The sequence below is a fragment of the Megalops cyprinoides genome, chromosome 3 (assembly GCF_013368585.1).
Source record: "Megalops cyprinoides isolate fMegCyp1 chromosome 3, fMegCyp1.pri, whole genome shotgun sequence".
NCBI lineage: Eukaryota > Metazoa > Chordata > Actinopteri > Elopiformes > Megalopidae > Megalops > Megalops cyprinoides.
The window spans coordinates 47,484,071-47,511,062 of record NC_050585.1 but is presented as its reverse complement, the minus strand read 5'-3'; the positions used below and the strand labels follow the sequence as shown (position 1 = coordinate 47,511,062).

The following is a 26,992-nucleotide window of genomic DNA, read 5'->3' as shown; positions in this document are numbered from 1 at the left end:
TATATATATATATATATATAATATATACAAAACTTCTTTCTCTGTGTGAGATGCCATATGAAAGAACGGCATGCTGCTTCAGATAAACGTACTGTCGGACCCACACGTGCCAGGTGGCAGAGGGGGCCTGTGGGTTTGGTTTGCTGGTTCCTACAGCAGAGCAAACTCCACTCTGTGGTTCTGCACGATTGTGTTTTAATACTTGAAGGATTGCGCTGGGAAAGCTACACAGTAATCCACCTCAGAATGCACTTTGGGAACATAGGTTTACTTGCATGGCTTCTAGCTTCCTGATTCTGTTGCGCCCCCGACTGCTCTCCCTCCCGTTTGGCGTTGGGAGACGTTTTTGTGTATCGCAAGTCGTTTCTTTCTGTGTGTCTCAATGAAATGGGAAACTTGTATTCTCTACTGGCCCTGCTTGAGATGATGTTATCAGAAGGAGTGATGCATTACTGTGCTTTTCTTTACTCCACACTGTAAGGTAAGAGGGAAGAGATGTGACTGTGCTTCCTTTAAACTTCGTTGTACACCGGTAATGGCCCAAGAAAGAACCAAACCATCTGTTCTTTTTTTTTTTTTTTCCACCGCTGATGCAATGCGGGTTACGTGATAAGGAGGCCATTACTCTTCGAGAGTGTGAGAGATTCCCTTTTTGGTTCCGACCCAGACGTCCCGAGCGTTTGGGTCTCATGTCCTCCCTTTGTGATCAGTATGTCTGGAGTGTGTAGGCTCACATTACCTTTGTGTGTTCGACCGAACCAAAGATGCCTCCAGCCAGGTCCAAATGCTGCTCTCCAGGCCTGCCTTCCTGCCCTTCCAAAAACATCCCTGCAAGAGAACCTTTTCTTTTCTGTCTCTCATTTTTTTTTTTTTTTAAAGCAATTTTTGTACGATTTCTAACTTTTTTTTTTTTGTTTTGTTTTTGTTCAGTTTTGTTCAGCAACCGTTGTTCAATGAATTGTCATTGTTGCTGTCTGAGTAACCTCACTGGGTGCCAGATGGAGGAGAAACAGGTTGCACACTTTTTTTTTTTTTGTTTTTGTTGTTGTCGTTTGTTTTCATTGTTATTATTATTATAATTTTCTAAAAGGAAAAACCCCATAGCGTGCCTCTTAGATTTATGGGTTTCTTAATGTGTTTTTTCCTAAAGACCAGCAGTGATACTTTATATAAAAAAGAAGCGTTTATCCTTATTTTTATTATCGTTTAAGAAGAAGAAAATAGCCTCTTTTCTTTACTCTGGACCCAGTAGCTGCACTGGTATACAATCGCACTGATAGTTATACAAAAAAAATAATAATAATAAAATGAAATGAATAAGAACTACAATAAACTTGTGTTTGGAACTTTTGTAAGAAAAATACACTTAAAAAAATGAAAAAAAAGACAATGAAATGACTGTTTTGTACATCAAAATTGATTCTTTTCAAAAAAAAAAAATATTTTGGATCTAGTTTCTAAATTATTTTAGTGGTTTTCTATGTTCTAAAATTTGAAACAATGAGTTGGAATGTGTCACCGGCTGACTGATGTCGCACAGTGGTGACGGGATGGGCCCGGGGCTGCCTGGTGTGGCCCCCCCATTCCCAACTTTTTATTTCTCATTTTTATTTTTGCTTATTAACTTGAAAACGTCAATGGAAAAATAACAAGACCTGGGAAAAAAAGACCCTCCCCTTTAGAACTAGATCCTCTTTCCTTCCACATTCAATTGCTGTTAGTGTGACGAAACTTGAAATGGGCATTTAATATGATAGTATGGCTCCCAAAAAAAAGAAAAAAAAAAGAAAAACGAAAAACATAAAAAAAGTGTGTGGGGGGGAGGGGGGAATCTATATAGATGGTTATCAATGGGTATGTGAGCTATGGCTGTGGCGATATTGTAGTTTTAAACACTATTGTTATTACCTTTTAAAATCATTTATCCAATAAAAAAATAAAAAAAATTCAGTGAAAAGATCATTTCTCTTGTGTCATCTCGTTTTTGTTTCAGTCCTTGTTATATTAAACTGATGTTTGGCAGTGTGTTCAACGGGAGATAAGCTTTGTCTAATCTTTATTCATACGAATCATAAAGATACCGGGGCCTGATAAAGTGCAGACATTTCTTTCAGCATGAGCCCTTTATCTTGAGTGATAAAACAAGTAGGAACAACCTCCTCTTGAAATTTAAATGAACAGCATCCACTTCACATGGATGAAGGTACAGTCAGCTGTCTTAAGCATACATCTCTATAAATGGGTGGTGATATTGAGACATTAATTCCCAACCCCCATACTATATGCATATTTATTGTAACAATGAGCCCCCTGAAGTAGTTTTACTCTGGACATGTCTTCTACTAAATGATCTTTCTATGGTTGAAAAGAAACATGCACCACAAACACCCAAGTCCATCAATATTCCATGTTCATATACTGAAAACGTAACAGGCTTCTTTAAGGTGTGGATGGAGGATTCATGGAAGAGACAGAGACACTGGACAACCATTAAACACTTTAATTTTCAATACCACATAGTACACATTGACCTGGTAAAAGTACAAAAAGTCTGCACGTCTTGTTGAATGTTTGATATATATATATACAGTTCTGCAACAACAATACCAACAACTGAGAAAATCCCTTTCACTTCACTTTTCCCCACGTAACAATATGGGGCGGGCCCAACATCTGCAACGTAGTCCTACCTGTCACTACCTTTGTCCCTATTGGACAAGAACCCCCCCCCCCTCGCAGGGCTTTCGGGAGGGTCACCACAGAGTCCGCAATCTCCGGACTCCACCCAACAGACAGGAGTTGCTCTGCTGTCAGGTACCGCAGACAGAAGCAGCAGCTAGGAGTGTCATCCTGTCACCATAGAACCAGACATTGCAGAGTACGAGCACGCCACCAAAGCCGGGTGGCTTAAATTATCACTACAGTATCATGTTTTTTTTTTTTTTTTTTTTTTACAGCAGTTTAACAGTGACAAACGTAAATGACACTTTGTTCCTTCAAGACAAACAAAAAAAATGGCAACGTGTTCAGGGCAGAGGGACGTATCCACATTTTAAAATGAACAACAACATCAAACATCTGTTACAGGTGGCCCTCTGTCACCGCCAGTTAAAAGGAACTAACAAAAAGGCATCTTCAGAAGGTAAGGAGTCCCGCGGGGTTCTCCAAAGTCCGTTCAGGAATAAGCTGTAAATGAAATAAGGCAAGTACTGAAACACTGGCCCCCTGAAAACCACTAGCTCCTCAAACCATCACAAGCATCAAGTATTGCAAGCCAACTGCAGCACTGTGTGTACTGACACTGAATTACTGACACTGGATATTTCACTTACCCTGAAGTAAAATAAAAGTAGAAAAAAAAACAACAGTCAATCTGATAGAGCGATACAAGGTGTTTTCTTTAAAATAAAAAAGGGGGGTGAAGGATACTCCCAGGAAGAGCAGGCACTGGGAGGGGAAGGCTCCAGGGTCAGGCTCTGGTGTTGGGGGCCCCCGGGGTGCCGGGCCCCGGGATCAGGCCACCTTCTTGCCACGCAGACGGGCGGAGTCCAGCAGGTACCTGCAGGCAGGACCGTAGCTGTGGGAGAGCAGCGTCAGCGCCTTGCCGTGCACCAGCGTCAGCACGGTCTGGTGGCCCGTTGCCCACACCCGGTACCAGGGCCCATAGAAGGGGTCCGAGACCGCCGGGCACAGCATGTTGTTGAGGTTGACCTCTGTGACCTGCAGGGGAGAGAACACAGTCACTCGATCAGAATCTAAAACACTCCGCGACACTTTAGTCATACTTTACAATATGTCAGTCATACTTTTGCGATAGTTCAGTCATGAAAGCTGCGGCTGGGAACCTCAGGCAGGATGGAGGGAGGAGGCAGGCAATATCACTGTGTCACCTGGGTTGTGAAGGCTTGAATCTGAATAAGTATTGACATAAACAATGCCCCCTAGAGCTAAATGATGAAAGACACTGGGGCTGCGGAGGCATTCCAGGGGACAGCACTAATTGGTCAGGTATGACAACTGAAACACAGGCCTCTCCATGCGAGGAGTAGGTGTGGTGTGGTGTAGTTCCTCCGCTGGGGCACTGCTGTTGTACCCCTGGGCATGGTACTTAACCCAAAATTGGCTCAGTAAATATCCAGCTGTAATAGATGGATAGATGGCCCTGCCCTGACTGGTCACTCCTCTCAGACTCGATCCCTGTCTGTACTGTTCCCCCAGTAGTCAAATGAACTACAGGGGGGTCAGATCAGCGGCCATCTTCCAATGCAGACTGAAGACCCACTTCTTCAGGCTGCATTTTGGTTCCACATCAATCCCCACCCCCTAACACCTGCTACTTGTGTTACTTTTATTACTGGCTGTTTACTTTAGGTGTAGTGTTGCAATGTGTGCTGGGTTCTGCAATCTAGTGACTGCGATTGTGGCAGTTCTGTTCATTCGTGCTGGAAGTCGCTCTGGATAAGAGCATCTGCTAAATGAATGTAATGTAACGTAATGGATAAAACTGTAACCTGTGTGCGTCGCTCTGGATAAGAGCATCTGCTAAGTGACAGTAATGTAAGGGATAAAACTGTAACCTGTGTGCGTCGCTCTGGATAAGAGCATCTGCTAAGTGACAGTAATGTAAGGGATAAAACTGTAACCTGTGTGCGTCGCTCTGGATAAGAGCATCTGCTCAGTGAATGTAATGTAACGTAATGGATAAAACTGTAACCTGTGTGCGTCGCTCTAGATAAGAGCGTCTGCTAAATGAATGTAATGTAACGTAATGGATAAAACTGTAACCTATGTAAGTCGCTTTGGATAAGAGCGTCTGCTAAATGAATGTAATGTAATGCAATGGATAAAACTGTAACCTGTGTGCGTCACTCTGGATAAGAGCGTCTGCTAAATGAATGTAATGTAATGGATAAAACAGTAACCTGTGTGCGTCGCTCTGGATAAGAGCGTCTGCTAAGTGAATGTAATGTAACGTAATGTAGTGAGCGCGCTGCCTCACCAGTCCCAGGCCCTGCAGGAACACGAAGTGGTACAGGAACAGGATGCCGGTGGAGAGCAGGGCCCACCACATGTCACCCAGGGGCTCCGGCTTGTACATGCCTGCAGGGAGGGGGGGGAAAGCAGCATTAAGCACTGAGCGGCCTTTGAGGTTAAAAGACACGGGCCCTCCTCCTCTCTAATGCACATCTGAACAGCGTGTGCCGTGGAAGGTAAGGGACACATTCATTACCGATGTGCTGGATGGTGAAAACCAGGGCCAGCACATCCATCTCCATGAGCTGGCCCTTATTCTCACACCTTCTGTCAGATGAACAGTCAGACTCCACCCTGCTGTTTCCCTCCTACACGCACACACACACACACACACACACACACACACACACACACACACACACACACACACACACACACTGCACCTGCCACCCACGCATTTCCACACAACCTTCTTCTATGGAATACATTACATACTACTGGAATACATTACACTACATTACATTACTTAAATTTACTCCTACGCACTGTTACTGTGATCTTATACATGGAATATGCTCCAAGATGCTAGGTGCATGCGTTGTCAGCCCATTTCCTGATTGGACAGTTGGATTCAGTTTAGTACAGAGAACAAATTCTTACATGGTTAGGATGCTTTGGATAAAAGTGACTGCCAGATGAATAAATGTAAACGTAATGTAAATGCAATTCTGGTCATAGTTTTAGCCAGCATTTTTGCAAAAAAAACTACAGCATTTACAAAAATCACATACTATTCTAATGATGCTGATTGGAGTAGATGAAGTTCCTCTTTCCCTCTCAAACCCAGTGTCATTTCAGTTTCACATGGGCCCGCATGGGACGTTTATTGTGAGAGCCCCCCCCCTCTCTCGCTGAGTGACATGCTCAGTGACGGACAGCTCGCCACCTCCCCCCCAACCCCACGCCACCCTCCCCACCCCCCGACCCCCGCGCTCTGCAGTCGCCCACAAACGCTGAACCGAGCGTCTGGATCAGCGCCCCGCAGCTCGGAGCGCTTAGAAAAGGACCCAGAACAAAACGCCTATTGATCCCTGACACAGACGGGACACGGCTTTGATAGCATTAGGCTCCACCACCCCCGCCACGGCGCACAGAACAGCTTCCCAGGCTCCGGCGGCTTTGGCGGCTTTGGCGCTCTGGCCTGTCCCCTCATTAGCCTGCAGGGCCGCGCTGCGGTGCAGAGAACGCCCGATGAGCGACACCATGGGGGACCCCGCTGGGTGAACCCCAGTTCCCACTCTCCCTCATTACTACAGTTTACCCCACAATGGATAGACATTACATTGCATTACTGGCATTTAGCAGACGCTCTTATCCAGAGCGACTTACATTAGTTAGATTTTCACAATATTATCCATTTATATAGCTGTATATCTACTGAAGCAATGGTGAGTTAAGCAAGCAATGCCCCAGTGGGGAATCGAACTGGCTCCTTAACCACTATGCTACACTGCCGCCCACAGATAGACACAGACATGTAACAGGCTGTGAAAGGCAGAATGCACTGAAATAATCTACTTAAAACACTCCCAATATAGTGCAGGGAGTGTCTGGAAAGGAAAGACATTCTGCAGTATGGTTTTGAATGCCGAAACAGTGTGTGAACTTCAGTAAATACCTGGGGCAACAGGCGGAGGCAACTGTTCTGTAGAGTAGAAATCACTACTTTCCTTCCCGACCCTCCTACGCAAAGGATCCCCTCTCATAACTCACTCAAGCCCTCTCTAGCTTTCACCTGCTATGATTGTAAATACATTATTTAAAACCTGAAACCCAGAGAAGGCATGAACCGCCACCATTCTTTTTATGGGGAATAATATGCCAGTAGTGACTGTAAATGAACACTAGATGGCACTGTCACACAGCATGTACCTCCTAGGCATACTGATACTACTCCAGAAACTGACTGACGATATCAACCAGGTTTGTCTGTAACACTAACAAAAATCATAATACTGCAGTACCCTGACACAGTGTTTCACAATGCTACAGTACCTAGAACAACTGGAAAAGTGCACAAACATGTCAGAAACCTACCTCCTTTCCTGAAGAGGTAGATGGGGACGAGGTAGAGCATGGAATGTTGGATGTAGTACACTTCTTTCTCGAATGGGAGCTGTGAGAAACACAGATATATAAAAACAGATAAAACATGTAATTCAATAGCTAAATGAACCAACGGTGCCCCCTAATAACCTTGAGCTTGGCATGTAGGGGGCCGTGTTACTGTACTACACAGAGAATGGCCTGTAATGGTTTACAATGCAGAAACGGGAGCCAGGTATGTGACAGTTGTCTGGCAAGTGTTTTGCTGAGAGCTGAAGGCTTTGAGCGGCTCAGGCGGGCTAAAACCATACAAGAGTACAGCCTGCGCTACAGCGCTAACACAAGCAAACCTTTGTCTTCACCGTGACTGAACCAACATTTGGCCCTTATTATTACTGCTACGGACAGTGTAGTTGGAATGCTGACGTTAGCTTGTTTCATCCCCCGGGCAGAGGTTACCCACGAGAGCACAGATCAGGGACTGAATTCAACTTCTCACAGTAAAACTACAAAAAATATATGTACATAATAACATGGCCAAGAAAGAAATAAGACAGCAAGAGCAGGAATGTAATTGCTTTGGTCATTTGCTCAGCACGGCTATAAAATGGCTCCATACATTGAGACCGGGGGCAAGTGTGACAGCGCTGGTTTTATGATACCCCAGATCCCGAGCATTGGTCTCCTGCAACTGACAGTCTCCTGGAAACCGGTCATTCTGACCTCTCTCTAGCTGCAGATTAATAGCGTAATCTTTCCCACAGAAATCCCAGCCTCTGATGTAAGGTGCTCGTTTGGTGGGAAGGGGGGATTTCAACAGCGTGAATACCAAAGGTGCCTCAAATCTTGCTGTTTTCTACAAACATTTTAAAAATGTAGGCAAAACATCATGACATATCATGATTTTGCCATTTTGGCAGATGCTCTTAACCAGAGAGACTTACATCGGTACCAGTTTTTTACAATGTGATAACATAATAATAATAATAACCTTTATGCAGCTGGATGTCTACTGAGGCAGTTGTGGGCTAAGTACCTTGCCCAAGGGTACTGCTTCTGTACCCTTGGGCAAAGTAGTGGGGAATCAAACCGGCAACCTTTCAGGTTAAGAGTCCTGCTCCCTAACCACTATGCTACGCTGCCGATATGGTGTTTGATGATGATATGACACAGTGCTAACATGCTGTATATGTTGCTATGTTGCGTGGCTATGAGCGGGACCTTATGTAACCCTGACTCTGCGTTGTGGACGGGCAGGCCTGGAGAAGGCATAACTCTGCGTGGTGTCTGAGTGACCTTTGAGAGCTCTGGTGCAGAGACGGTGATAACAGGTTCCTCCGACAGCCCCGCACACCGGGGGGGGGGAAGGGGGCAAGTCTCGCGGGGGGAGGCGGGAGGCCCGCAGACGCGGCGTGTCCGTCCTCCCTCTCCCTCAAGGACGGCGCAGTCAGCGGGCACCGAGGAGGACGGGGTGTCATGAGAGCTCGGCTCACGTTGTAGGGCCCCCTTTGCCCCCCGGCGGGCGTGCCCCTCTCTGCTCTCCACACAGATGACTGCAGACAGCGTGCCAAACCACACCCGCCTGAGGCCTGAACATGGGGGGGGGGCTTCATGAACCCCGAAACAGGAAGAGCTGTCGTGTTCTCACATCACTGACTCACTGGCCTCAACGAAATGATGCAGGGTTTGGCTGTGGTGAGCCCACACTCTCTTTTGGTTTGGACAAACAAGTCGGTGATTGACGTCACGTGGTTATCTCCACCCGATGTCGGGGATCGCAAAGCCTCACTGAGTCAGTACCGATCGCACGGCCCGCCAGAGGTCTCAGACAGAGGCCTTTATCGGGAAGTCCCCTGGGAAAACAGCCACGGTTCTCCCTTTTTTTGTGAGCGCGGTTCATTATGCAAAGGCTTGTCTGAACAGAAAGAGCTCGAGGCCAGAGCCTTGGATGTCGGTCCCGATTTTGGCTCCCTCGACAGAACGGGTGAGCGAAATGCGGGGCCCTGGCGCTGGCGCGGCCCAACCCGGCACGGTCCCGCCAAGGCAGGGGATCCTCCGGCACCGTTGGGCGCTAGCGTGCGCCGCGTGTTCGGTTTCACACCCCCGTTACCTCACACCGTTTCTCCACATGGCTGCTTCCTCTTTAGCGGGCCTGTTCGCTGCCAAGTGCCGAGGGGATCCCACACTGGCGCGCACGCTATCGGTGTGCGATTCCCACTGGAACAGCGGCGGGAAAACAAAAAAGGAACCCTCCCCGCCCGCCCCGCCCGTTTGCTTCGCCACTCAGCCGGCTCAGGTAGCTCGGCGGCACCGTAGCGGATTTGATCCCGTGCACCCCCCCCCCCCCCCCGCTATGTGGTTCAGCCTGCAAAAGCCCAAGGGGAAGGAAAAGCTCTCTCTCTGCGAAATCAAACTGAAAAAAAAATCCCTGAGAGGAAATACAGCCACGCACAAAGGAAGGCGGGGCCCCTTTCGCAACAATTCGATCACTGGTAACTCAATATGACCATTGCTGTGATTCCTGCTTTGCAACGACTGCAGTCAGGCAAACAAATGATCCCTCCTGCCAAGAGGCCGAGGCTTGGTGACCATGGTTACGGCAATAGTCTGTGGCATTACTAAACATGGCATTCACACTGCACCATGGCAGGCTCTGCGAGGCATTTGGTTTATGTTTGTAAATGAGGAGTGTACAGACCGCGTGTGTCATCTGTTAACTATGCGTGCATGTGGCCTGTAAACAGTGATCCTAGCCGCTTTGCTTAGTGCTGCTTTGATGTTGATGGGGTAGATTGCAGCTCTCCTAACATTACGCGTCCACTGCGAAGTCCGCAGAAAACGAGCTATGAAACTGGGTGGAAAATTTGCACATAATTTCATTCCATCTGCACGCTGCCGGAGGGACAAGCACATTACTTACTCCACTTCCTCCTTATGCCGCTCCCGTCGGAGCATCGGTATTTCTGCCTTACGAAGGATTACGTGAGAGAAGATCGCACTTTCTAGGTGGTGCTCATCAGTATGCTACAGCACAGAAACTCAGTGCAGATTGTTCCTACAGCAGACATTGAAATTTGTTTGAGGGTAGACTGTTATTCTGCAGATGAAGCATCAAGCTGAGGGAAAAAGTGCACGCACAGTAGCGGTTCGGTCTTTGATCACAGCCCTGCATTTCTCATTTCATCTTTGGGGGGGGGGGGCTTTTTTTCAGCTGAATCATGCTGGAGGAAAACAAAACTCATTGGACACATTTGAAATAACAAGCCTCTGTGAACACCACTCAAAAAAGCCATCCCGTGTAGCCCTGAGGCAGCTATTACGTGAAAAGTTTATCTGATGTGAGCCAGTGAATTGATTATTCAGTATGCATTCTTTGTGTTGTTATAACTTCCTCCCACCATTTATTTGCACTTTTGGCTTTATCTAGTTACATTTTGCTTTTCTTATATATTTCTTTGTTCCGTTTTTGCTTTTCTCATCTTTTACTGTGTGCTCCTCGACAAATCTTTCTGTGGAAATACCACTCTGAAGGGCATTAATGTATATTAATTGGTTGATTGATAATTGATTAATGAAGGCACACTCACGAGTCTGGTGTTGACGACAGGAAAGAGAAGGGCCAGCAAGGCGCCATTCAGCATGTGGACCTGAAGCCTGCGGAGAGAGAAGACGGAGAGAGAACATCACACTGCAGTCACTGCTGTCCAAATATATCCCACCACTGACACCACTGTTTCAACCCCACTACCTGAACCACAGGGGCCGTTTTGGAGTGTGAGTGCCGTTAATTCAGTGTGTGGTGTGCTGGAGGTCTGTTGCCAATGAAGCACTTGCTCTTGTGCTGTGATCTCTGATGTTAAAAGAAGGAATCCCCTTGTTAAATGAATCCTTAATGAACGCCGCTCCGTTCACTTGGAGGTCGATGCCTGGTTTTATCTGCAGGGTTAATTATAAGCCTCTCCTCGGACCTCTCGTATACATCGCATGGTCGAGCTCACACCATCTCACAAGATAACACTCGTTTCCCACAATGCTTTGCAACACAGGACACCAAACCACTGCCAAGCCACAGTTGTCACACCAAAATCCTCCCCCTGAAACCACCTTACCCAAATTCATACTCAGCATTTTTCTTTCCTTTCTGGCTTCCCACCAATACAGAAAGTCAATGTGCGTCTCAGCAAAAAGAACACCAGCCACTTAAAAAACGTTGCGGCTAAGGAAACATCCACTTGACACTGTGATCACTAATCACTAATACCTGGCAGGGTGCTCATACAAAAAAACTAAATTCTGGTGGATGGCTAGTTTAATTTCTCCCAACAGCAGTAGTGTCAATCTTCAAGCCATGCCCTCCTCCTTTTGGAGAGTGCACACAGTCGCACAGTGACCCATTGGTCTGGGGACTGCGCTGTGACACAACTGGTGCGTTTTTGGCTGTCGTCACGGGGAGGTTGATAACAAAGAGTGCCGTCGTGGTGCTTCATACAGCAGCCAAGCTCAAGTGGAGTCCTTCATTCAATGACCCTGGATGGCTGGATCTCTAAAATCCTGTCCACTTCACGCTCTACAGCACGATGGCACTAAAGGGTACCTCTTTTTCCTAATGGAAAATAAAGACAGGCGTTCCACTTTGCCTTTATCACGGAAAGTCCCCTGAAAAAAGTCAATTATTTAAAAACTGAACCTGTGACCCGACTGGTCATTCTATCAGCCACCCCCAGAGCAAATCTCCATTTAGGGTTTCCAGTTCCAATGCCACAAACCACCCAGCATCCCAAGGTTCTTTCAGACAGCTTGCGATTAATTTCAAGCCCCATTCTGAAGAGTTTTTTTTTTTTTTTTTTTTACAGATCAGTTTCGAAACGAGACACTAAGCAGCCGCATCTGATAGTCTTAATCACATTACACATCATCGGTTTTGCAGCCATGGCACGGCATCGAAGATTTCCATTTTGTGATATGAATTTGGTTGCTTAATATAGAGGTTTTGGCTCTCATCTCGATAAGCAGATGAAAGTACACTTCCCTTTCAAGCATGTTTACAAGCACAGAAGGTGTCTCTCTTTGTTGATAACGTGAAATAACAGGGTGAGCTTAGGATGCAAATGTTTTTGCTTAAAGGGATACTACACTGTTCATGGACGAACGTTTGAGAGCAAAGCTTTTAGCTCAGTTTACATTTACAAAGAGTTTAAAAACCATCATCAGTGCTGTGAAATTACACAGCAGTGTTTTTCCCTGCTCCTGGGCGGCAGTGCAGGAACACCGTGGATGCGATATGAATTAAGACTGGATCCAGGATGGCAGCTTGAGTTTAGCCCTCTCCCTGGAAATTCTCCAGTGGACATTTTTTCAGCTGTGTCTTTCTCGGTCCAACACGCTTTCTATGGCCCGTAATGTAATCGAGTCTCGTTTTAAAAGCAGACCTAATACATGTTACATGCGCAGCGAGAAGATTCCATGCTGGTGGTGACTTTTTCTGGAAGGAGGCATGGATTGTGGCACCCTTGTGCAGACAAGCCATTCCCTCAGGCTCCTGCAGGCCACAATAAGTAAGTGCTGGGCAAATGGGGGGACTGGTGCCACTGAGAATCTAACACCGCTGTGAAGTTCCATTAGGGCTCTGCTGGTGCCGCAGCTCCCGGGCCCCCGGCGCAGAGGGGCCCCGCCCATGAGGAATTCCTCACGGCGGTGTCTCCCGGCAGGACGTGACCAGGGGGAGCATGCAAGATACTAGCGCGATGCTATCACGGCTCCTGAAATACCCCATGATGCGAGGGCATTTTCCAATGCCGTGTACAGCGCCAGTCCAAAAGTTTGGACACACCTGCTCGTAGAAGGGTTATTTGTTTATTTTACACTATTTCCAACATTTTAGAGTAATAGTAAAGACATCAAAACTGTGAAATAACATGGAATGGAACCATGCAGTGACCAAAAAGTGTTAAACAAATCAAAACTGTCTTATATTTTAGATTCTTCAAAGTAGCCAAAAACATTTTTTTTTTAATTTTTTATTTTTTGGAAAGAAATTCATACATTCATACATTCATACAGGCATGAACTTCACTATTTATATTTGTCTAACAAACAAATTTCTAGCATTTAAGCATATGTCTTTAGATTAAAATGTCTTTGAATACATGTTTCCCATTATCACGTTATCTTTGACTGGCATTGTATATCCTTGAAGACAAAGCCTATCCTAGTCCTGCAGACTTCTCTGACACGGGATTGCATCACTTCTGTCATTTGCATTAACAGCTGTGCCGCTGATTAATGCCCTCCTTTACTTGATCTTCTTCACATTGCCTTTATCTGCGCAGTATTGAGGAGAAAGCCTCAAACAGACACGCCCCAAAACTGAATGGCCCTATAAGTGACGTCTGCCATTAGCAGACCTCAGACCTGTCAAAGACACATTCTCTCACCCCTGCCTTTCCACCACTCTGTGGAGCACGGCCTGTACGGAAATGAAACCTGAGAGACACAAACAACAGCAGTTGACAGTAACCCTGGCCTGTGCTGCAGTAAATTGTGGAAATGAGTCACAGTGATTAGACCAGGAGGTCACATAGAGAGGTTTTGTTTATTCCGTTCATAGGGAGGGCGTGACAGAGGGTGTGGATAGAGGACCGTTTAGCTCACAGGAGTGACAGGAATCCAGCTCAGTGATCCGCTGACAAAGCCTGTGGGTACACTTCACTATATTTAATACTGCTACCATTTTTGTATCGCACTGACCACCTCTCTTTCTGAGATATGGATGCAGCTTTAGGCTTGGAAAATCTGTCAGCTTTGAGTTCAAAGAGCTCTTGTTGTGTGCAAGAGAGATTTGGACAGATACTAACTGAATTAAGTTTTATTTTAATTATTAATGTTATTGCTAACTGTGATGCTAATGTGGGTATAAAATACTGCATAGACAGACTGACATAATTATACACATTTGCATATGACACTCTGAACTATACTATATGACAATATGCAGGAATTAACAGAACCACAACCTGCTGTCTAACGCTTGGAGCTTCAATGATGACTTTAATAACAAGTATAATTGCGGGGCTGCACAGAGCAGCCTCCATAATAATAAATAATTATGCAGCCCGAAAATGAGACTGCCGTGCCCATTTATCTCCCTGTATAGACTACAAAAACTGCGCAGAGCCACGGAGCGTGGCGGGCGCTGTCAGGATACAGGCTTATTTTTAGCAGCGGTGTGTGACAGCGTCTGAACGGAATACATCATATGACGGTGGACACGCCACAGTCACACCGGATTCCCACTGGGTGAAGTTTTGATGGCGTCTGCGCTGTCATTGGGTGAGCACAGGAGAGCCTCCGTGTGTGGAGGCACAGGTGATTTGTGGACCGTGACCAATGCGTGGACTGTGGGGCGGCGGTGTAGCATAGCGGTTAAGGAGCAGGACTCATGACCAAAAGGTTGCAGGTGTGATAGCCCGCTGGGGCACTGCTGCTGTACCCTTGGGCATGGTACTTAACCCCAAATTGCCTCAGTAAATATCCAGTTATATAAAATGGATAACACTGTAACTGATGTAAGTCGCTCTGGGTAAGAGCGTCTCCTAAATGCCAATAATGTAATGTAACGAATGTTGTTACTCACCTAAAGATGACCATGGTTGTTCTGCAGGGTGGACAGGCCAGCAGGAAGATCTGCGTTGGGGCGACGAGAGAAAATAAGTTTAGGCACAAAGTGAGCTGAGCTTAGCTCCCTGAGCAGACCTGTTAATCTGTTCCTTTGCACACATGCGCGGATCATATGCTGCTTACTACTCACTTTCTCAGGAAGAGTTAAGCAACATCAATGCATCCATCACATCGATACAGCAAATCAAAACAAGCTCACTACTCAGCAGTATTACAGTTATACCTGCTACTGTATATCTGCCGATGTCTTTAAATTATGAATATACACATTCTGAAAAGTACATATTTTCAATAAAATTGCAAGTGTTTTTTTTTTGCATTGGAAGCCAAGATAATTTTGTCTGCAGAGAAATATGCTTACATGTGCTATAATCTCCTCCAATGATGTAAAGACAAAAAATAAACACCATCTAATTCAGCATCTTGTGGAAATATCTTTGAGTTCAAACGTCCCAGGTGAGGTAAGTGGTATGTAATGTCTTTTGCAATGTGTTATCTTATCAATGGAAGCCATAATAGTATCATGTAGAGGTGACAGCTAGTCATAAACTATGAAGACAGAAAAAGTAACTCAGGCGATATGAATAATCACTACACAGCTGCACTTGCCAGTATAAAAAATCTTTGTAGGAATATTCACCACGTGCATTATGCCGTAGTGACAGACTGGACCAGTGTGCTTCCAGGGTGATAGTTAAAAGTTTTATGGGTGTTGGGCAGAGGGACCGACTGGGTCTGAGAAAATCAGCAGATGTTCATTGTGACCAGCTGTGTCCATGCGAGAAACCTGGCCAGAGAGACAGCCCTCCACAGTTGGTGGCATAGGCCAAGAGCCCAGCACATATCCTATTCAAAACATTCGAAGCACCCTGTTCCCCAGAACCTGTGCCAGCAAACCAAACTGCAGCTGCAGGGACCTTGAATGTGAAGCCCAAAGGTTCTGAGGGAACCTCATGAAACTAAACTCATCTGTGTCCCAAAGCTGTGTCTGTGCTGTGGATTCTTCTGAAAACGCACCGAGAGACACTTTTTTCAAAGGGCGCTCTGTGCTGCAGCTTGAAGTGGCTACCATACTGAAGCCTGGCCTTGCTTTGCTTTCGCGGGCTGGAACATTGGGTCTCTTTGTGAGCCCACTGGGACACATTGGAAAGACACGACAGCCAATCAGAGGAGGACGAGGTATAAACTGGGGTCTGTATTTGAATTTGAAATCAATCAGCGCTTTGCTCTCTTTGACCATGTGGAAGCATGTGGAAGAGTTCAGATTTTTCCTTGTTCAGGCTGTAGCTCTTTGCTTATTGGAGCTTAAGGTTTTTTCTTCAAGATATTTCAACCTTTATGTCACCTTTGCTTAACAGGCATTCTTACCCAGAGCAACATATCTTACAATTTTTCATCCATTTATATAACTAGGTATATCCTAAGGCGATTCAGATTAAGTACCTCGCCTAAGGTTACAAGAGCAATTTCCCACCAGAGAATTGAACTGGCAACCTTTGGGTTACAAGTGCCACTCGCTACCACTATACCACACTACTGTCCTACACTCTCTTTTTTGCATTGACCTGGACATTTAGTTAGTCGGTGACTGAGCTTTGGAGAGGCTGACTGAGAAGTGCTTGTTCTGCGAGAATAGTTGTTGTTCTGTAACGTGCCTACACACCATAACCATTGCTTCCTCCTAATTTGGATTGCAAAAACCTAATTTACATTCTGCATATAAATACCATACTGTCTGCAATCTCACAGGAGAATATGATATTTATATGCAGAATGTAAATGAGAGGTTTACATTCTGAACATCATTGTGGTGTTCCAGCTGAACATCATTGTGGTGTTCAAACTGAACACCATTGTGGTGTCCGAACCTAAATAAGCAGTTCAACAATGAATAAATCGTGGAGGAACGTTAGGTCAGATTCTGAGACGCGTAAGCTTCTAGTCATGGCTGTATGTGTTCATTTGTAAGTCGCTTTGGATAAAAGCGTCTACCAAACGAATAAATGCAGATGTAAATGTAAATGTAAAAGTAAGTGTTTCAGCCTGTGCTGTAGAATTAATACACAGACTGCCATACGTTATCCCAGAGGTCTGTGATACATGGCTACGTGGGAGTGGAGTGCAGCCCTGAAGGAAGCTCCTCCCGGGCCCTAAGCAAAGGGGGAGTCTCACACGGGGCAGCCTGCAACAGCATCTGAGTCGTTTCATAATCAGGGGGAAACCGGCGTCGCTCTCCACACCAACTTAATGGAGCCGGAGGTGACCGGGTGAGGTTAGGGGGATGACCCCAGGGGGAACAGATTAGGGAAGATGAGGAAGGTACAGGAAATGAGAAGTTCAGGGCTGCGGCCCAAGCCATGGCGCCACCCCACCCAACCCAAGTCTCCCTTAAATAATTAGATACTTCTGAGTGCATTCCATGTGAGCAGTATCTGTTCCGACTAGCGTCGAAAATTCCAGGAGTGCTGATAAGCTTTGAAAAAAAATTTAGTAAGTTTAGCACAGCCTGTCCTAAAATGTTGCTAGATCTGGTGGCATCTCGCCCCGCCCAGCTGTTCCGCGCCTCACCCACTCCGCAGAAGAAACAATAGCCTGCAGGATTTAAGCACACAGAAGTTTCCTCTGGACGGCTTCGGGGGGGACCTGACCCGGGGACACCGTCAGCTCATTGGCTGCCTGTGGAATTTTGCACAGCTGTCCCTTCCTCAGAGACGTGGAGGCGCAGGGCCTTCCTCTTAACAACAGCCACATGAAAGAAAAGGGGAGTCAGATGGAGAGATACGGCCTGTGACAGGCGGAGATAAAAAATGGGGAAAAAGGGGGCCCACGAGAGATCTGCAAAGACAGGAAGCAAGCGGCAGTATGGTGATAGTGCGCTCAGAAAATGTCAAAGGTGTTCAAAGCACATATGCACACACGTGCTCCACGAAGTTGTTGCAACAGTTTGGCTGTTCTCATTGTACACGCCACAATGATGTTCAGTAATGTGTTATTGTTTCCCGTTACACTGCGGTCCCGTAGGCCTGTGGTGATATTTACATGCAGAATGTAAATTTGGTTTTGCAATCCAAATTAGGAGTAGACAAAGATTTGGGCATGTACAGCATGTTACAGAACAACAGCCATTCTCACAGAACAGGTTCTCCCCTTTTTCCAAGCAAGACTCACCCAGGTCAGTGCAAAGCAAAACAAACAGCAAGATCCTGACCAAGGGTCATGACCTCTTCAGTTTTCACCAGTCTGGTTTTCCAGACCATGGTGTAGGTCAAATTTCCTCAGTGAACTTCCACTTCTGTCTTTTTTTTGCGTGAGGAGGGAAAACTATTCAAACCTTTCAGAAACAAAGAGGCAGGGGCATCCTCAGAAAAACTCTGAATCCAAACCTGACCTGACAGATGAGTCCTGAAGCGATGTGCCTCATCGTCTCCACGTATTAATACATGCACATGCACTCAATTTCTCTGAATCTTCTTTATCTTTGGTCTAAAACAATTAGTTTTATCTGCTTCAGGACCCCACTATTTTTATATTTCAGCAACGAAATGCAGTTAAGAGGCTATAATCTGCTGTGTCAGAGGAAAACCATTCCTGACAAGTATTAGGAGTGCACCAGACTTATAATTTAACTCTGTATTTCACTGAAAACAACCTGGAGCAGATATGAAGCCTATTCTGTAGTTGTTCACAGGCTGTGGTTAATTATGAGACCAACTGTGACAAAAATGTGATCTTAAGCAGATGTTTTCACGTGTGGCAGTGATCATTCAGGGTATCCATTTAATAATGTTACCTTACCTTCTTATTCTGATTTAATATTGTTTCTTAAAGTACTTTAATATCAAGCTTTTAGTGGACAAAAAGTCATCCTATCAATCTAAATCCCACAGAGATAAAATGCCAGTAGAGGTCCTCTGGACACATGCTTGAAAAAACAGTTCCAAGCTGGAAACGCAGTCAATTAGCTTTTTAAAGTCTAACTGTCACCAGTACTGTTGTAATGAGACAAACGGTATTGAAAAATGAATAAAACTACAATATATGACCACATGAAAAGACAGAACCGATGGCTTGGTCTGTGCAGAGTCCCACTTCTCATACTTGCTGCTTTGTGGGGTGTGGATTTCAAAAGCTGAAGCGTGCCTCAGTAGCACTTCCTTCATGATGAAACGGAAGTCACATAATCTGAGCTTTTCCATTGCCCACAAATGGCTGTTGAAACCACACAGGCAAAAATACTATAAACCAATACAAAAAAAAACAAACCACTCCACGGTCTCCACAGTTAGAATCTGTGCTCCGTGCCTCCATTTTGCAGATTCCGTGAATGCGCTCGCTGTGTTGAAAGGGGTTTGTGTTGTTCATTCGCCCGTTGTTCATTGGCTGTTTAAGGGGTTAATAGTGTGCATCCGCTTGTCCTGACTGGTTCACTGCACAGGTCTGCACAGCACAGAGTGGTCTGCACAGGCCCGGCCCCATCGGCACACCTCACAAACGCACTCTGCAAACAGCCCGGGGCACATTTCCACCTACCCTCAGCAATCCTTTTAATATCTCCACCGCCTCACCACACCTCCTGGCCACGGCCTCGAGCAGAGCATCATGGGTAGATATGAATGTGTTTCTGCACCTGTGAAGCCCCTGGCAATGTTTCCGAATGAAATAACTAGTGGAGCCCATATTACACTGGCTGTGGCTGTCCCCTGTTCCCGACGAAGGGCAAACCGAAGCATCTACAGCGAGGACATGAGGACACACATCATAAAGAGAAGATCACCATGGCGACAGGCAGACAGGGTGTGAGTGCACCATGCTGAGCCGTGGCAGAGGTGCCCTCACCTGACAGGCAGTCACAGCAGACTAAATGTCTCACCCTAAAATCGACATTACACCCACTTCATTTCTACAACATGGCGGGCTCCTACCGCACAGTAACGCCTTCGATGTTCTGTTAGCTACAGCTAGAATGACGACACAGCAAGAGCACAGGGCCAGTGCGGCACAGAGGTAAATTCAAGTGATCTGAAGCGCCTGGAACCTTTTTCACACGTCTCTGATTTCCCTAACGTCTCTGGGGTTTTTGCTGGCTTTCGCTCACCTCAGTAAGTGCGGTCCCGTGGGAACTCGCCAGTCGGGAGAGCTTCCCGACGTTATACCCCCGGCCCATTTTACACGCTGTTTTTACCGCCTGTTTTTTTTTTCGGCGTATCTCCAGAGACCCCTGGGGTCCTGGTCCTGTTTCCCGCGATTTGTAACGAGTCGCCGCGTAGCATCCACTTGGAAGCTGTTTATTTGGAAAACAGCTTTAAAATTACACGCAGGAAAAGCAGACACCCTTCTTGTTAGAGAGTACTCAAAACAAATATTTGAAATGAAAACATACAAAGCTGTTTCCTTAAAACAAACAGCAGCTTCTCTCAGATTAAATAGTAAGATGACACCATGCATTTTAGCAGCTACGCTGGATGTTTCATATTTATCAATGTCCGCGTGTGTGTCTGAACATTAACTTGCTACTCGGAGTCTAAGACTGTAAATCGCTGGACTGTTACGTAAGGAGACAGCGTTTTGAAACCCATGTCCACTCGACAGAGGAATGCACACATGAGCAAAGAGTGCATCCAGGTGTGGAAGGTTACCTAGATCAGGAGATCAGGTGAACCACCAATCAGCAAACTAGCCCTGTGTGAAGTGCCCAGCTATGCTTCTGCTTCATTGGGTCCAGCTTGAGACTACTGTTCTCGTACTTCTCTGCCAAAGAGCGGCAAAGTCTTCGGAAACTGCTGATTAGCTCAGAGCAAATGTCCTTATTTATTCATGATTGTTTCTATTTTTTGTCAAAATTTCACCTGAGATCGAGAGCTTCTGCATCAAACCGGGCCTTCAGAACAAAGACGGCTAAACAAGGTTTTCACCAACTGTCATACACATGGCTGAATAGAGAGCATTTATCCTGCTGTCTGACTAACTGACAAACAATGTCCCACTTATCTGTAAATAAAATGTCCTGGCTTCTCAACACCCATATCATAGAAATTCATGCCATCCCTCACTAAGTGCAGTCCGAGTGATGCTATCAGAGCGTGATGTCAGCGCCTCCAGATAAGAGGACCCTTTCAATAACGGGGTGGGGGGTATGGCTCATTAATGAAGAGAGCGAGCGGTCGCGGTTGGGAAAGAATGCTTTGTTCTTCTTAGCCCGGGACATTAAAGTCCTGCTCGTTTTCCTCATTGTGCCCAGACTGAACGGAGAGGCCGTGCCAACTATTCACTGGCGGCCGGCCATCTTGCAATTGACCGTTTCTTGCCCGCGTGGCCGGAGGTGGTCACTAACTGACCCCGTTTCCATTAGGTGGTGGTCGCCGTCGGTTGAGGATTCTGGGAGGTAGTTAGCGCTGCACCGCCAAAGAGGCCGACATTCCAAAACCGTAGTCAGAACACCTGAACCGTAAAACGAGGCGGACATTTGATCTAGCGTGCCGTCTCGCAGTGCAGCGGAATCACAGCAGTGCCTCGGGCTGATTTGAGGAGGATTTGTGGAGCCAAAGAGCGAGATAAGGACTCAGAAAGCCGCACCCTGTCCTGCTGGAAAAGTTGCACGGAAACTCCGTCCAACTCAGACACTCCAGTCTTATTGGGCTTTAACATGCATCTAAGATATTACTGTACCCAGTTGTGAAATAATACCCACATATTTCAGTCAAAGCCAAGCTTTGTGTTTACCGGACAAATATTAGCCTTGAGCCAACAAGCTCATAGAGAACACCCAGCTATATGTAAACACAAAAGATAAAAGAACCATCGATAACTAAATTGTGTGTCATACCCAGTTAAAGACTCTAATGGACTACGGCTATCATATTCACTGTCAAATTGGGAATTTAATGACTTCCCAGCGTATTCGGCATACCCAGCCAATCAGAATGAGAGGAAAGGATCGACAGCGGTGAGCCCGTGGGGAAGAGTATGGACATACTGCAGACAGAGCCGAGGCCAATGTGCAGGGGGGGGGGGCGCGGCACAGAGCCAAACATCTCTACATCCCCAGCCCCACCCGCCCCATGGCCATCTCGCCTCAGTGCTCCCAGACTACCGCTGCTGGACCCAGCGTACACACACAGCCCACACCTTGCGGCCCCGGCCGGCGGACAACAACCGCCTCATTGTGCGGCGGCAGCCGGTCGGCTTGCCAAGACCCCACAACAAGACACACTTGGCCACGGTGAACACATCTCCTTCATCCCTCTGGCTTAGCGCTCCAAGCCTTGCTTTGCTTGTTCAGGCTACCTAGGTTTGTCTTTACTGTTCCAAAGAACATAATGAAAACGCAAGATCACACAGGCTCTGTATTTTTGTATCCCCAGACTGTAGCAAATACCACAAAATCAGACACTCTCACAGGGCAACAGCCATAGAGCCTACACTGGAACATGCGTAAATATTGAAAAGGAAGTCATTTTCTGCATCTTTTAACACTGTCCCTAAGGCTCAGGCTGTTAGTTACATATTTCCTAATATTTCCTGTGTAAAAGATAAAAGTTTCATCACTCACACGTGAGACAATGCATTTGTACAAAATATCCTGGTCTGTCCTATTAACCTGTATATCAGATATATGATTCTGTTCTCAAACCCAGGTGGGTGAATAAAGGTAAACAGAAGTGGTCCGTTTGCTGGTGTGTGTGCAAGGAGAGCAGGGCACTGTGTGGGTATGAGATTTATGAGAACAGACTGGCAAAAGGGCCTTTTTCAAAACCTACACTGCACAGAACGCTGTGTCCTTTCGCATTTTCCTGAGTCTAGTTAATACGGTAAATTCTTGGGTAATGTTTGCAGGAAACGAACATGCATCACATAGTCTTTCAGCAAAGCATCCTTCCTCATGTACTGGAAGATGAGACTTGCAGATATGAGCTTTTTTCAAGGACATGCTCTCCAGTGAAACCTGTGCATTTTCACCTTACCGTGTTCTTCCCATTGGCCTATTTTACAACTAAACATTTTGGTTAATACCCATAAACTGTAAGCTCTTTATCAAGAGTGCATCTTTTTTTTAAAACCCTGAGAACAAATTGCTGAATCTAACCAACTGTTATTTCAGTCCAATGTCTCTTCCTCCAACATGTCAACTTAATCATCAGCATGGTCTTTCAGCACTTCACCAGCAAGAACAAAAGACACGGCTACAACGTATGAGTTGCAAATACAAGCTTGTAGTTCCTGTTACAGATACAAGTACTTCCGTATGAAATTTCTAATACATGAAAGGTTTTTCCTTAAGCATCCTCAGAAAACAGGAACAACAAATCAAAGAGAACTGCTGGCCTTTACAGATATATCAGCAACACGGCCTGCCATGATAACACAGCTCAACCACCACACCGTTGTGCTGAAACCATACTGACAACTTCCATGTGGCCAGAGACACATCTTCACCCTGGGTAACGGCCAAGGATACTGTTCTGCTTTTTTGGCCAAAAAAAAAAAAAAAAAAAAAATCCCATTAATTTCAGCTCTCAGCCTCTATATTCAGAGGACATTACTCATCTGAATGATACTTCAGTTGGCTGAGAAAATAAGTGGGACGCATCAGATCTAGGCAGCGCAGGATAACCTTGTTGATAGAGGCAGTGAAATACAGCAGCACTGAGGAAACAGAACTAGTCTACTGCAGGTTTTAATCATAGGGATATCATATGTGAATATGTCATATGCAATACTAATAATAATAATCTGCAGGAAAACATCACAAGCGACAGCAATTAACAATGAAGACATTTATACAAACAAATAATGTTATATTTTTATTCTAAAAATGTTTTGGATTAGTGATATTCTAAGCTGCTATTTTATTTATCAAATTATGCTTTTAATAATCATTATTGATTTATGTTAGTCAGGGAGTATCATTTATTAATAATGTGTTAGGGAGGCACTCTTCAGTGAGATCGGTCTTGACTGAAACGGGAACCCATCAAGAAAGCCTTCATTATTCATTATATTGTAACCAAGTAACCAGTCTACGTCTGTCAACCAAAAGTGATTTCATATTTTTTTTTCCCCAAAAATGTTTCTTTGAACAGACGGAATGTCAGACAGACACTGGCTGGCAGAGTTTCAAAGCCACTACTTCAATATCCTTGCATATATACATACCTTCTCAGATCGATATAATGCGTGTGTGTGTCGGTGTGTGCGTGTGTGTGTGTGCATATGGGAGGGGGGGTTGGGGGGTGAGAGTGAGTGTGATGTATGTTTATACACTATATACACATACACACACGCACACACAACACACATTCAATCATATGGATGCTAAATAAACATGCCTGTTGGTGAAGGTGTGACTGAAGAGACTGACAGCCACATAAATGAATAAATAAAATTAAAAACTTGTAGTAAGCTATAAATACAAAATTGTACAGCTGCCAAAGAAATACTAAAGGTGGGATAGCACTAATACTGTTTTTTAAGCATACCTGTACCATGGTGACAACGTGACAGGGATTCAGCAGATATATCACCGTCCTGGTGGCAAACTTGAACCCGACCTCCACTCCGAACGTCATGCACAGCGCCACTAGCAACAAGTTTTTCCCCAAGCTGTCTTCCATGGTCTGTCCTCCATCCTTCGCGAGTTCTTTAAGTTCTTTCGAAATGTTGATTTTTCTGAGCGCCAGCACGACTTCTACGATGGATATGAGAATCATGACCAGGCTTTCGTTCATGCGCTGCTGCGGGGACAGGAACGCGGCGCACTCTGGACCCCCGTTGCCTTCAAACTTCGGGTCCACCCCGCCGTAGACCCAGTCTAAAAGACTGTAAATGTTATACCGAGACATGTTCCTCTTCTCGTATTGGAAAAGGTAAGAACAAGACGGAATGAAAGATAACACACTAATTTCCTGACGAAACATGAACGGCAAAATTTTTTTGACCCAACCAAGAGTGTCTTAAAAATCACAATTAGCAGTAACAGCTACCTAAGCTACTGAGGAACCACGCGATGGAAGCGTGACTTAGCAGGTGGCAATAAACGCAAAAGCCATCAAATCACCAGCTATCTGAAGGATTCATCTAAAAAAACCGAGAGGAAATTGAAAATTGCTCGCTAGCTCGCTAAGAAACTCAAAAAATCACATTCCAGAGATCATGACGTTCACATAAAGTACTGTATCTATCACTGTAGCTGGTGATGCACGGCAAGCTAAAAAAAAAAAAGGGGGGGAGGAGGGGGGGGTGAATCCAAAGGATAGCTGCACCCAGTGTTATCAGAAAGCAATTCACCAATACTGTAGGAAATTTCCAGGCTGAGGAAGCAGTATCATTCCAACCTGTGGGGAAAAAACGAACTGCTAGCCTTACAGCTAGCTGTAGATGTTATATAAAAGAAGGCTCAGTCAACCTTCTACGGCTGCAATTTTTTCACCCCCAAAAAACGCTGGGAATGGGCCCTACGGATGAGATGCGTGGTTAGCTAAACGACACAGCGTCGCATGCGAGGATGTACAAAATCCAACATGCTTTCCTAATTACACCCAGGTAGTATATAGCTAGCTATCAGAACAGCGAGGGAAAGCGAGCGGTCCTTGGTGTCTGGCTGGCTACAGTGGCTGGCGAAATACCGTCTGATAATCGGGCATGTCCATGTGGTCCGCTGAAACAATCTCAATCACAAACGGCCAAAACAGATTCATGGAGAGGGCCTCTCCCGGCTGTCCAAGTGGGTTTACCGGAACAGAATAAATTGGCTATTTAGTCAGTTCCCCTGAATTCGCATCCATTTCCATCCTCTTGTTTCTGACTAATCTAGCCAACGGGATTGGATGGGAACAAGCGCTAAACCCGCCTCTTTACACTCATGAGTGAGAGACGTTTCGTTAACCCCATCCACACCAACCGTGCACAAGAAAACGTTAAACATTACGAAACGTGATTTCGACAGAATTAAACCAATTAAGCCGATTATTCTGCAGTTGAACAAAGAGGTGCTTGCACAATGCAGCGCAACACAGAGAAATACGAAGTGCGACATCAGCTATTTTTCTACTGCCTGCGCACAAAGGTGATATTTCTGTTGCCCAGGCGTTGTTCTGCCACATCCTTATGTAAGAGGACTGACATCCATTTGCAGCTCGTTTTATACATTAAAGACAGTATGTCAGCAAGCATACCTCGGCGAACCAGCGTCTTAGCTAGTTCCGAAATATATGCGATCATGAAGTCATTAACCGTAGTCTCAGAAGTGTTTTTCCCTTTCTTTTTTCCCCCCTTGTTTAATGGATTTCAGTTCAAATGGACCCATAACTACCACATATCATCCGAATTTTACCAGGGACAACCATTATACAATTCATATAAATTACCCTTTAGCTTCCAATGGAAAAGCATTTGGCTTTTCTGCATTTAATTCAGTGAGTATTTCGATTTTCAGGTATCAAATTATTTTATACCTAAATGAATTAACAGATTAATGACCTCTATCTAAAATTAATTAAATTGTTAATGCACAGGTCGCAGTTGCACTGTAAAACGTTGCGCAGGAAAGGCATTTTTATGTCTAGTACATGTTCCCAAGCAGGTTTGTAAACGTCTATTAAAACGCTGGATTGGCCAACATCATAATGTTTGCTTGTGTAGGAGTGCCCTCTAGTGGTAGTACTAGTGTGTTCACGTTTCGGGCGTTCATGATTTGTTTTGTTTTACTCCATTACATTCCATTTCATCCCATTCCATGCGATTTCCCTATTCTGCTTATATCTTTATTTATTTTTGAATTTGAACTGAAAGGAAAATGTTGACCAATTGCATCGAGATCTTTATGGTCATTTCAAATACATCCTAACAATGGAAATTTTACATAATGGAATGAAATTGGTTGCAAATAATAAAGAGGTTATAGTAGTGACATTGCCAGAGTCAGAGAGATTTTATTGTCAGCCCATCCATATGCAGTATACAGTATGGTTGAAATAATGTTTCCCTGGGACCCATGGTGCTACATTCAGTCAATTGAATAAATACACAAGACAATAAATAGACACAAATAACAAGTCAATAAATAGACAAAACAACACAACATCCAATTGTAAAAGTAAACCATTAGATAGTTCCTCTGATAATCAATATGATCAGTGCAAAAAATATTATTTCCAAATGTCTTTATACATGTAGGTTTAGTTGTTCTAGAGTAAATGCCGGATTTCTGCTGGCCACATTTAGGTCTTGGTAGACCATG

General features: G+C 45.2%; 1 protein-coding gene across 1 annotated transcript; it reads right to left on the bottom strand.

The window, feature by feature from the left end:
- Positions 1–2,524: 2,524 nt before the first annotated feature.
- Positions 2,525–25,545, bottom strand: LOC118775655 (transmembrane protein 164). Its single transcript, XM_036525671.1, has 6 exons — positions 24,234–25,545; positions 14,714–14,763; positions 10,668–10,734; positions 7,072–7,150; positions 5,000–5,100; positions 2,525–3,720 (listed from the first exon to the last, which is right to left on the bottom strand). The coding sequence occupies exons 1-6, from the start codon at positions 24,669–24,671 to the stop codon at positions 3,514–3,516; spliced, it is 942 nt and encodes a 313-aa protein (XP_036381564.1). The 5' UTR covers positions 24,672–25,545; the 3' UTR covers positions 2,525–3,513.
- Positions 25,546–26,992: the final 1,447 nt, after the last annotated feature.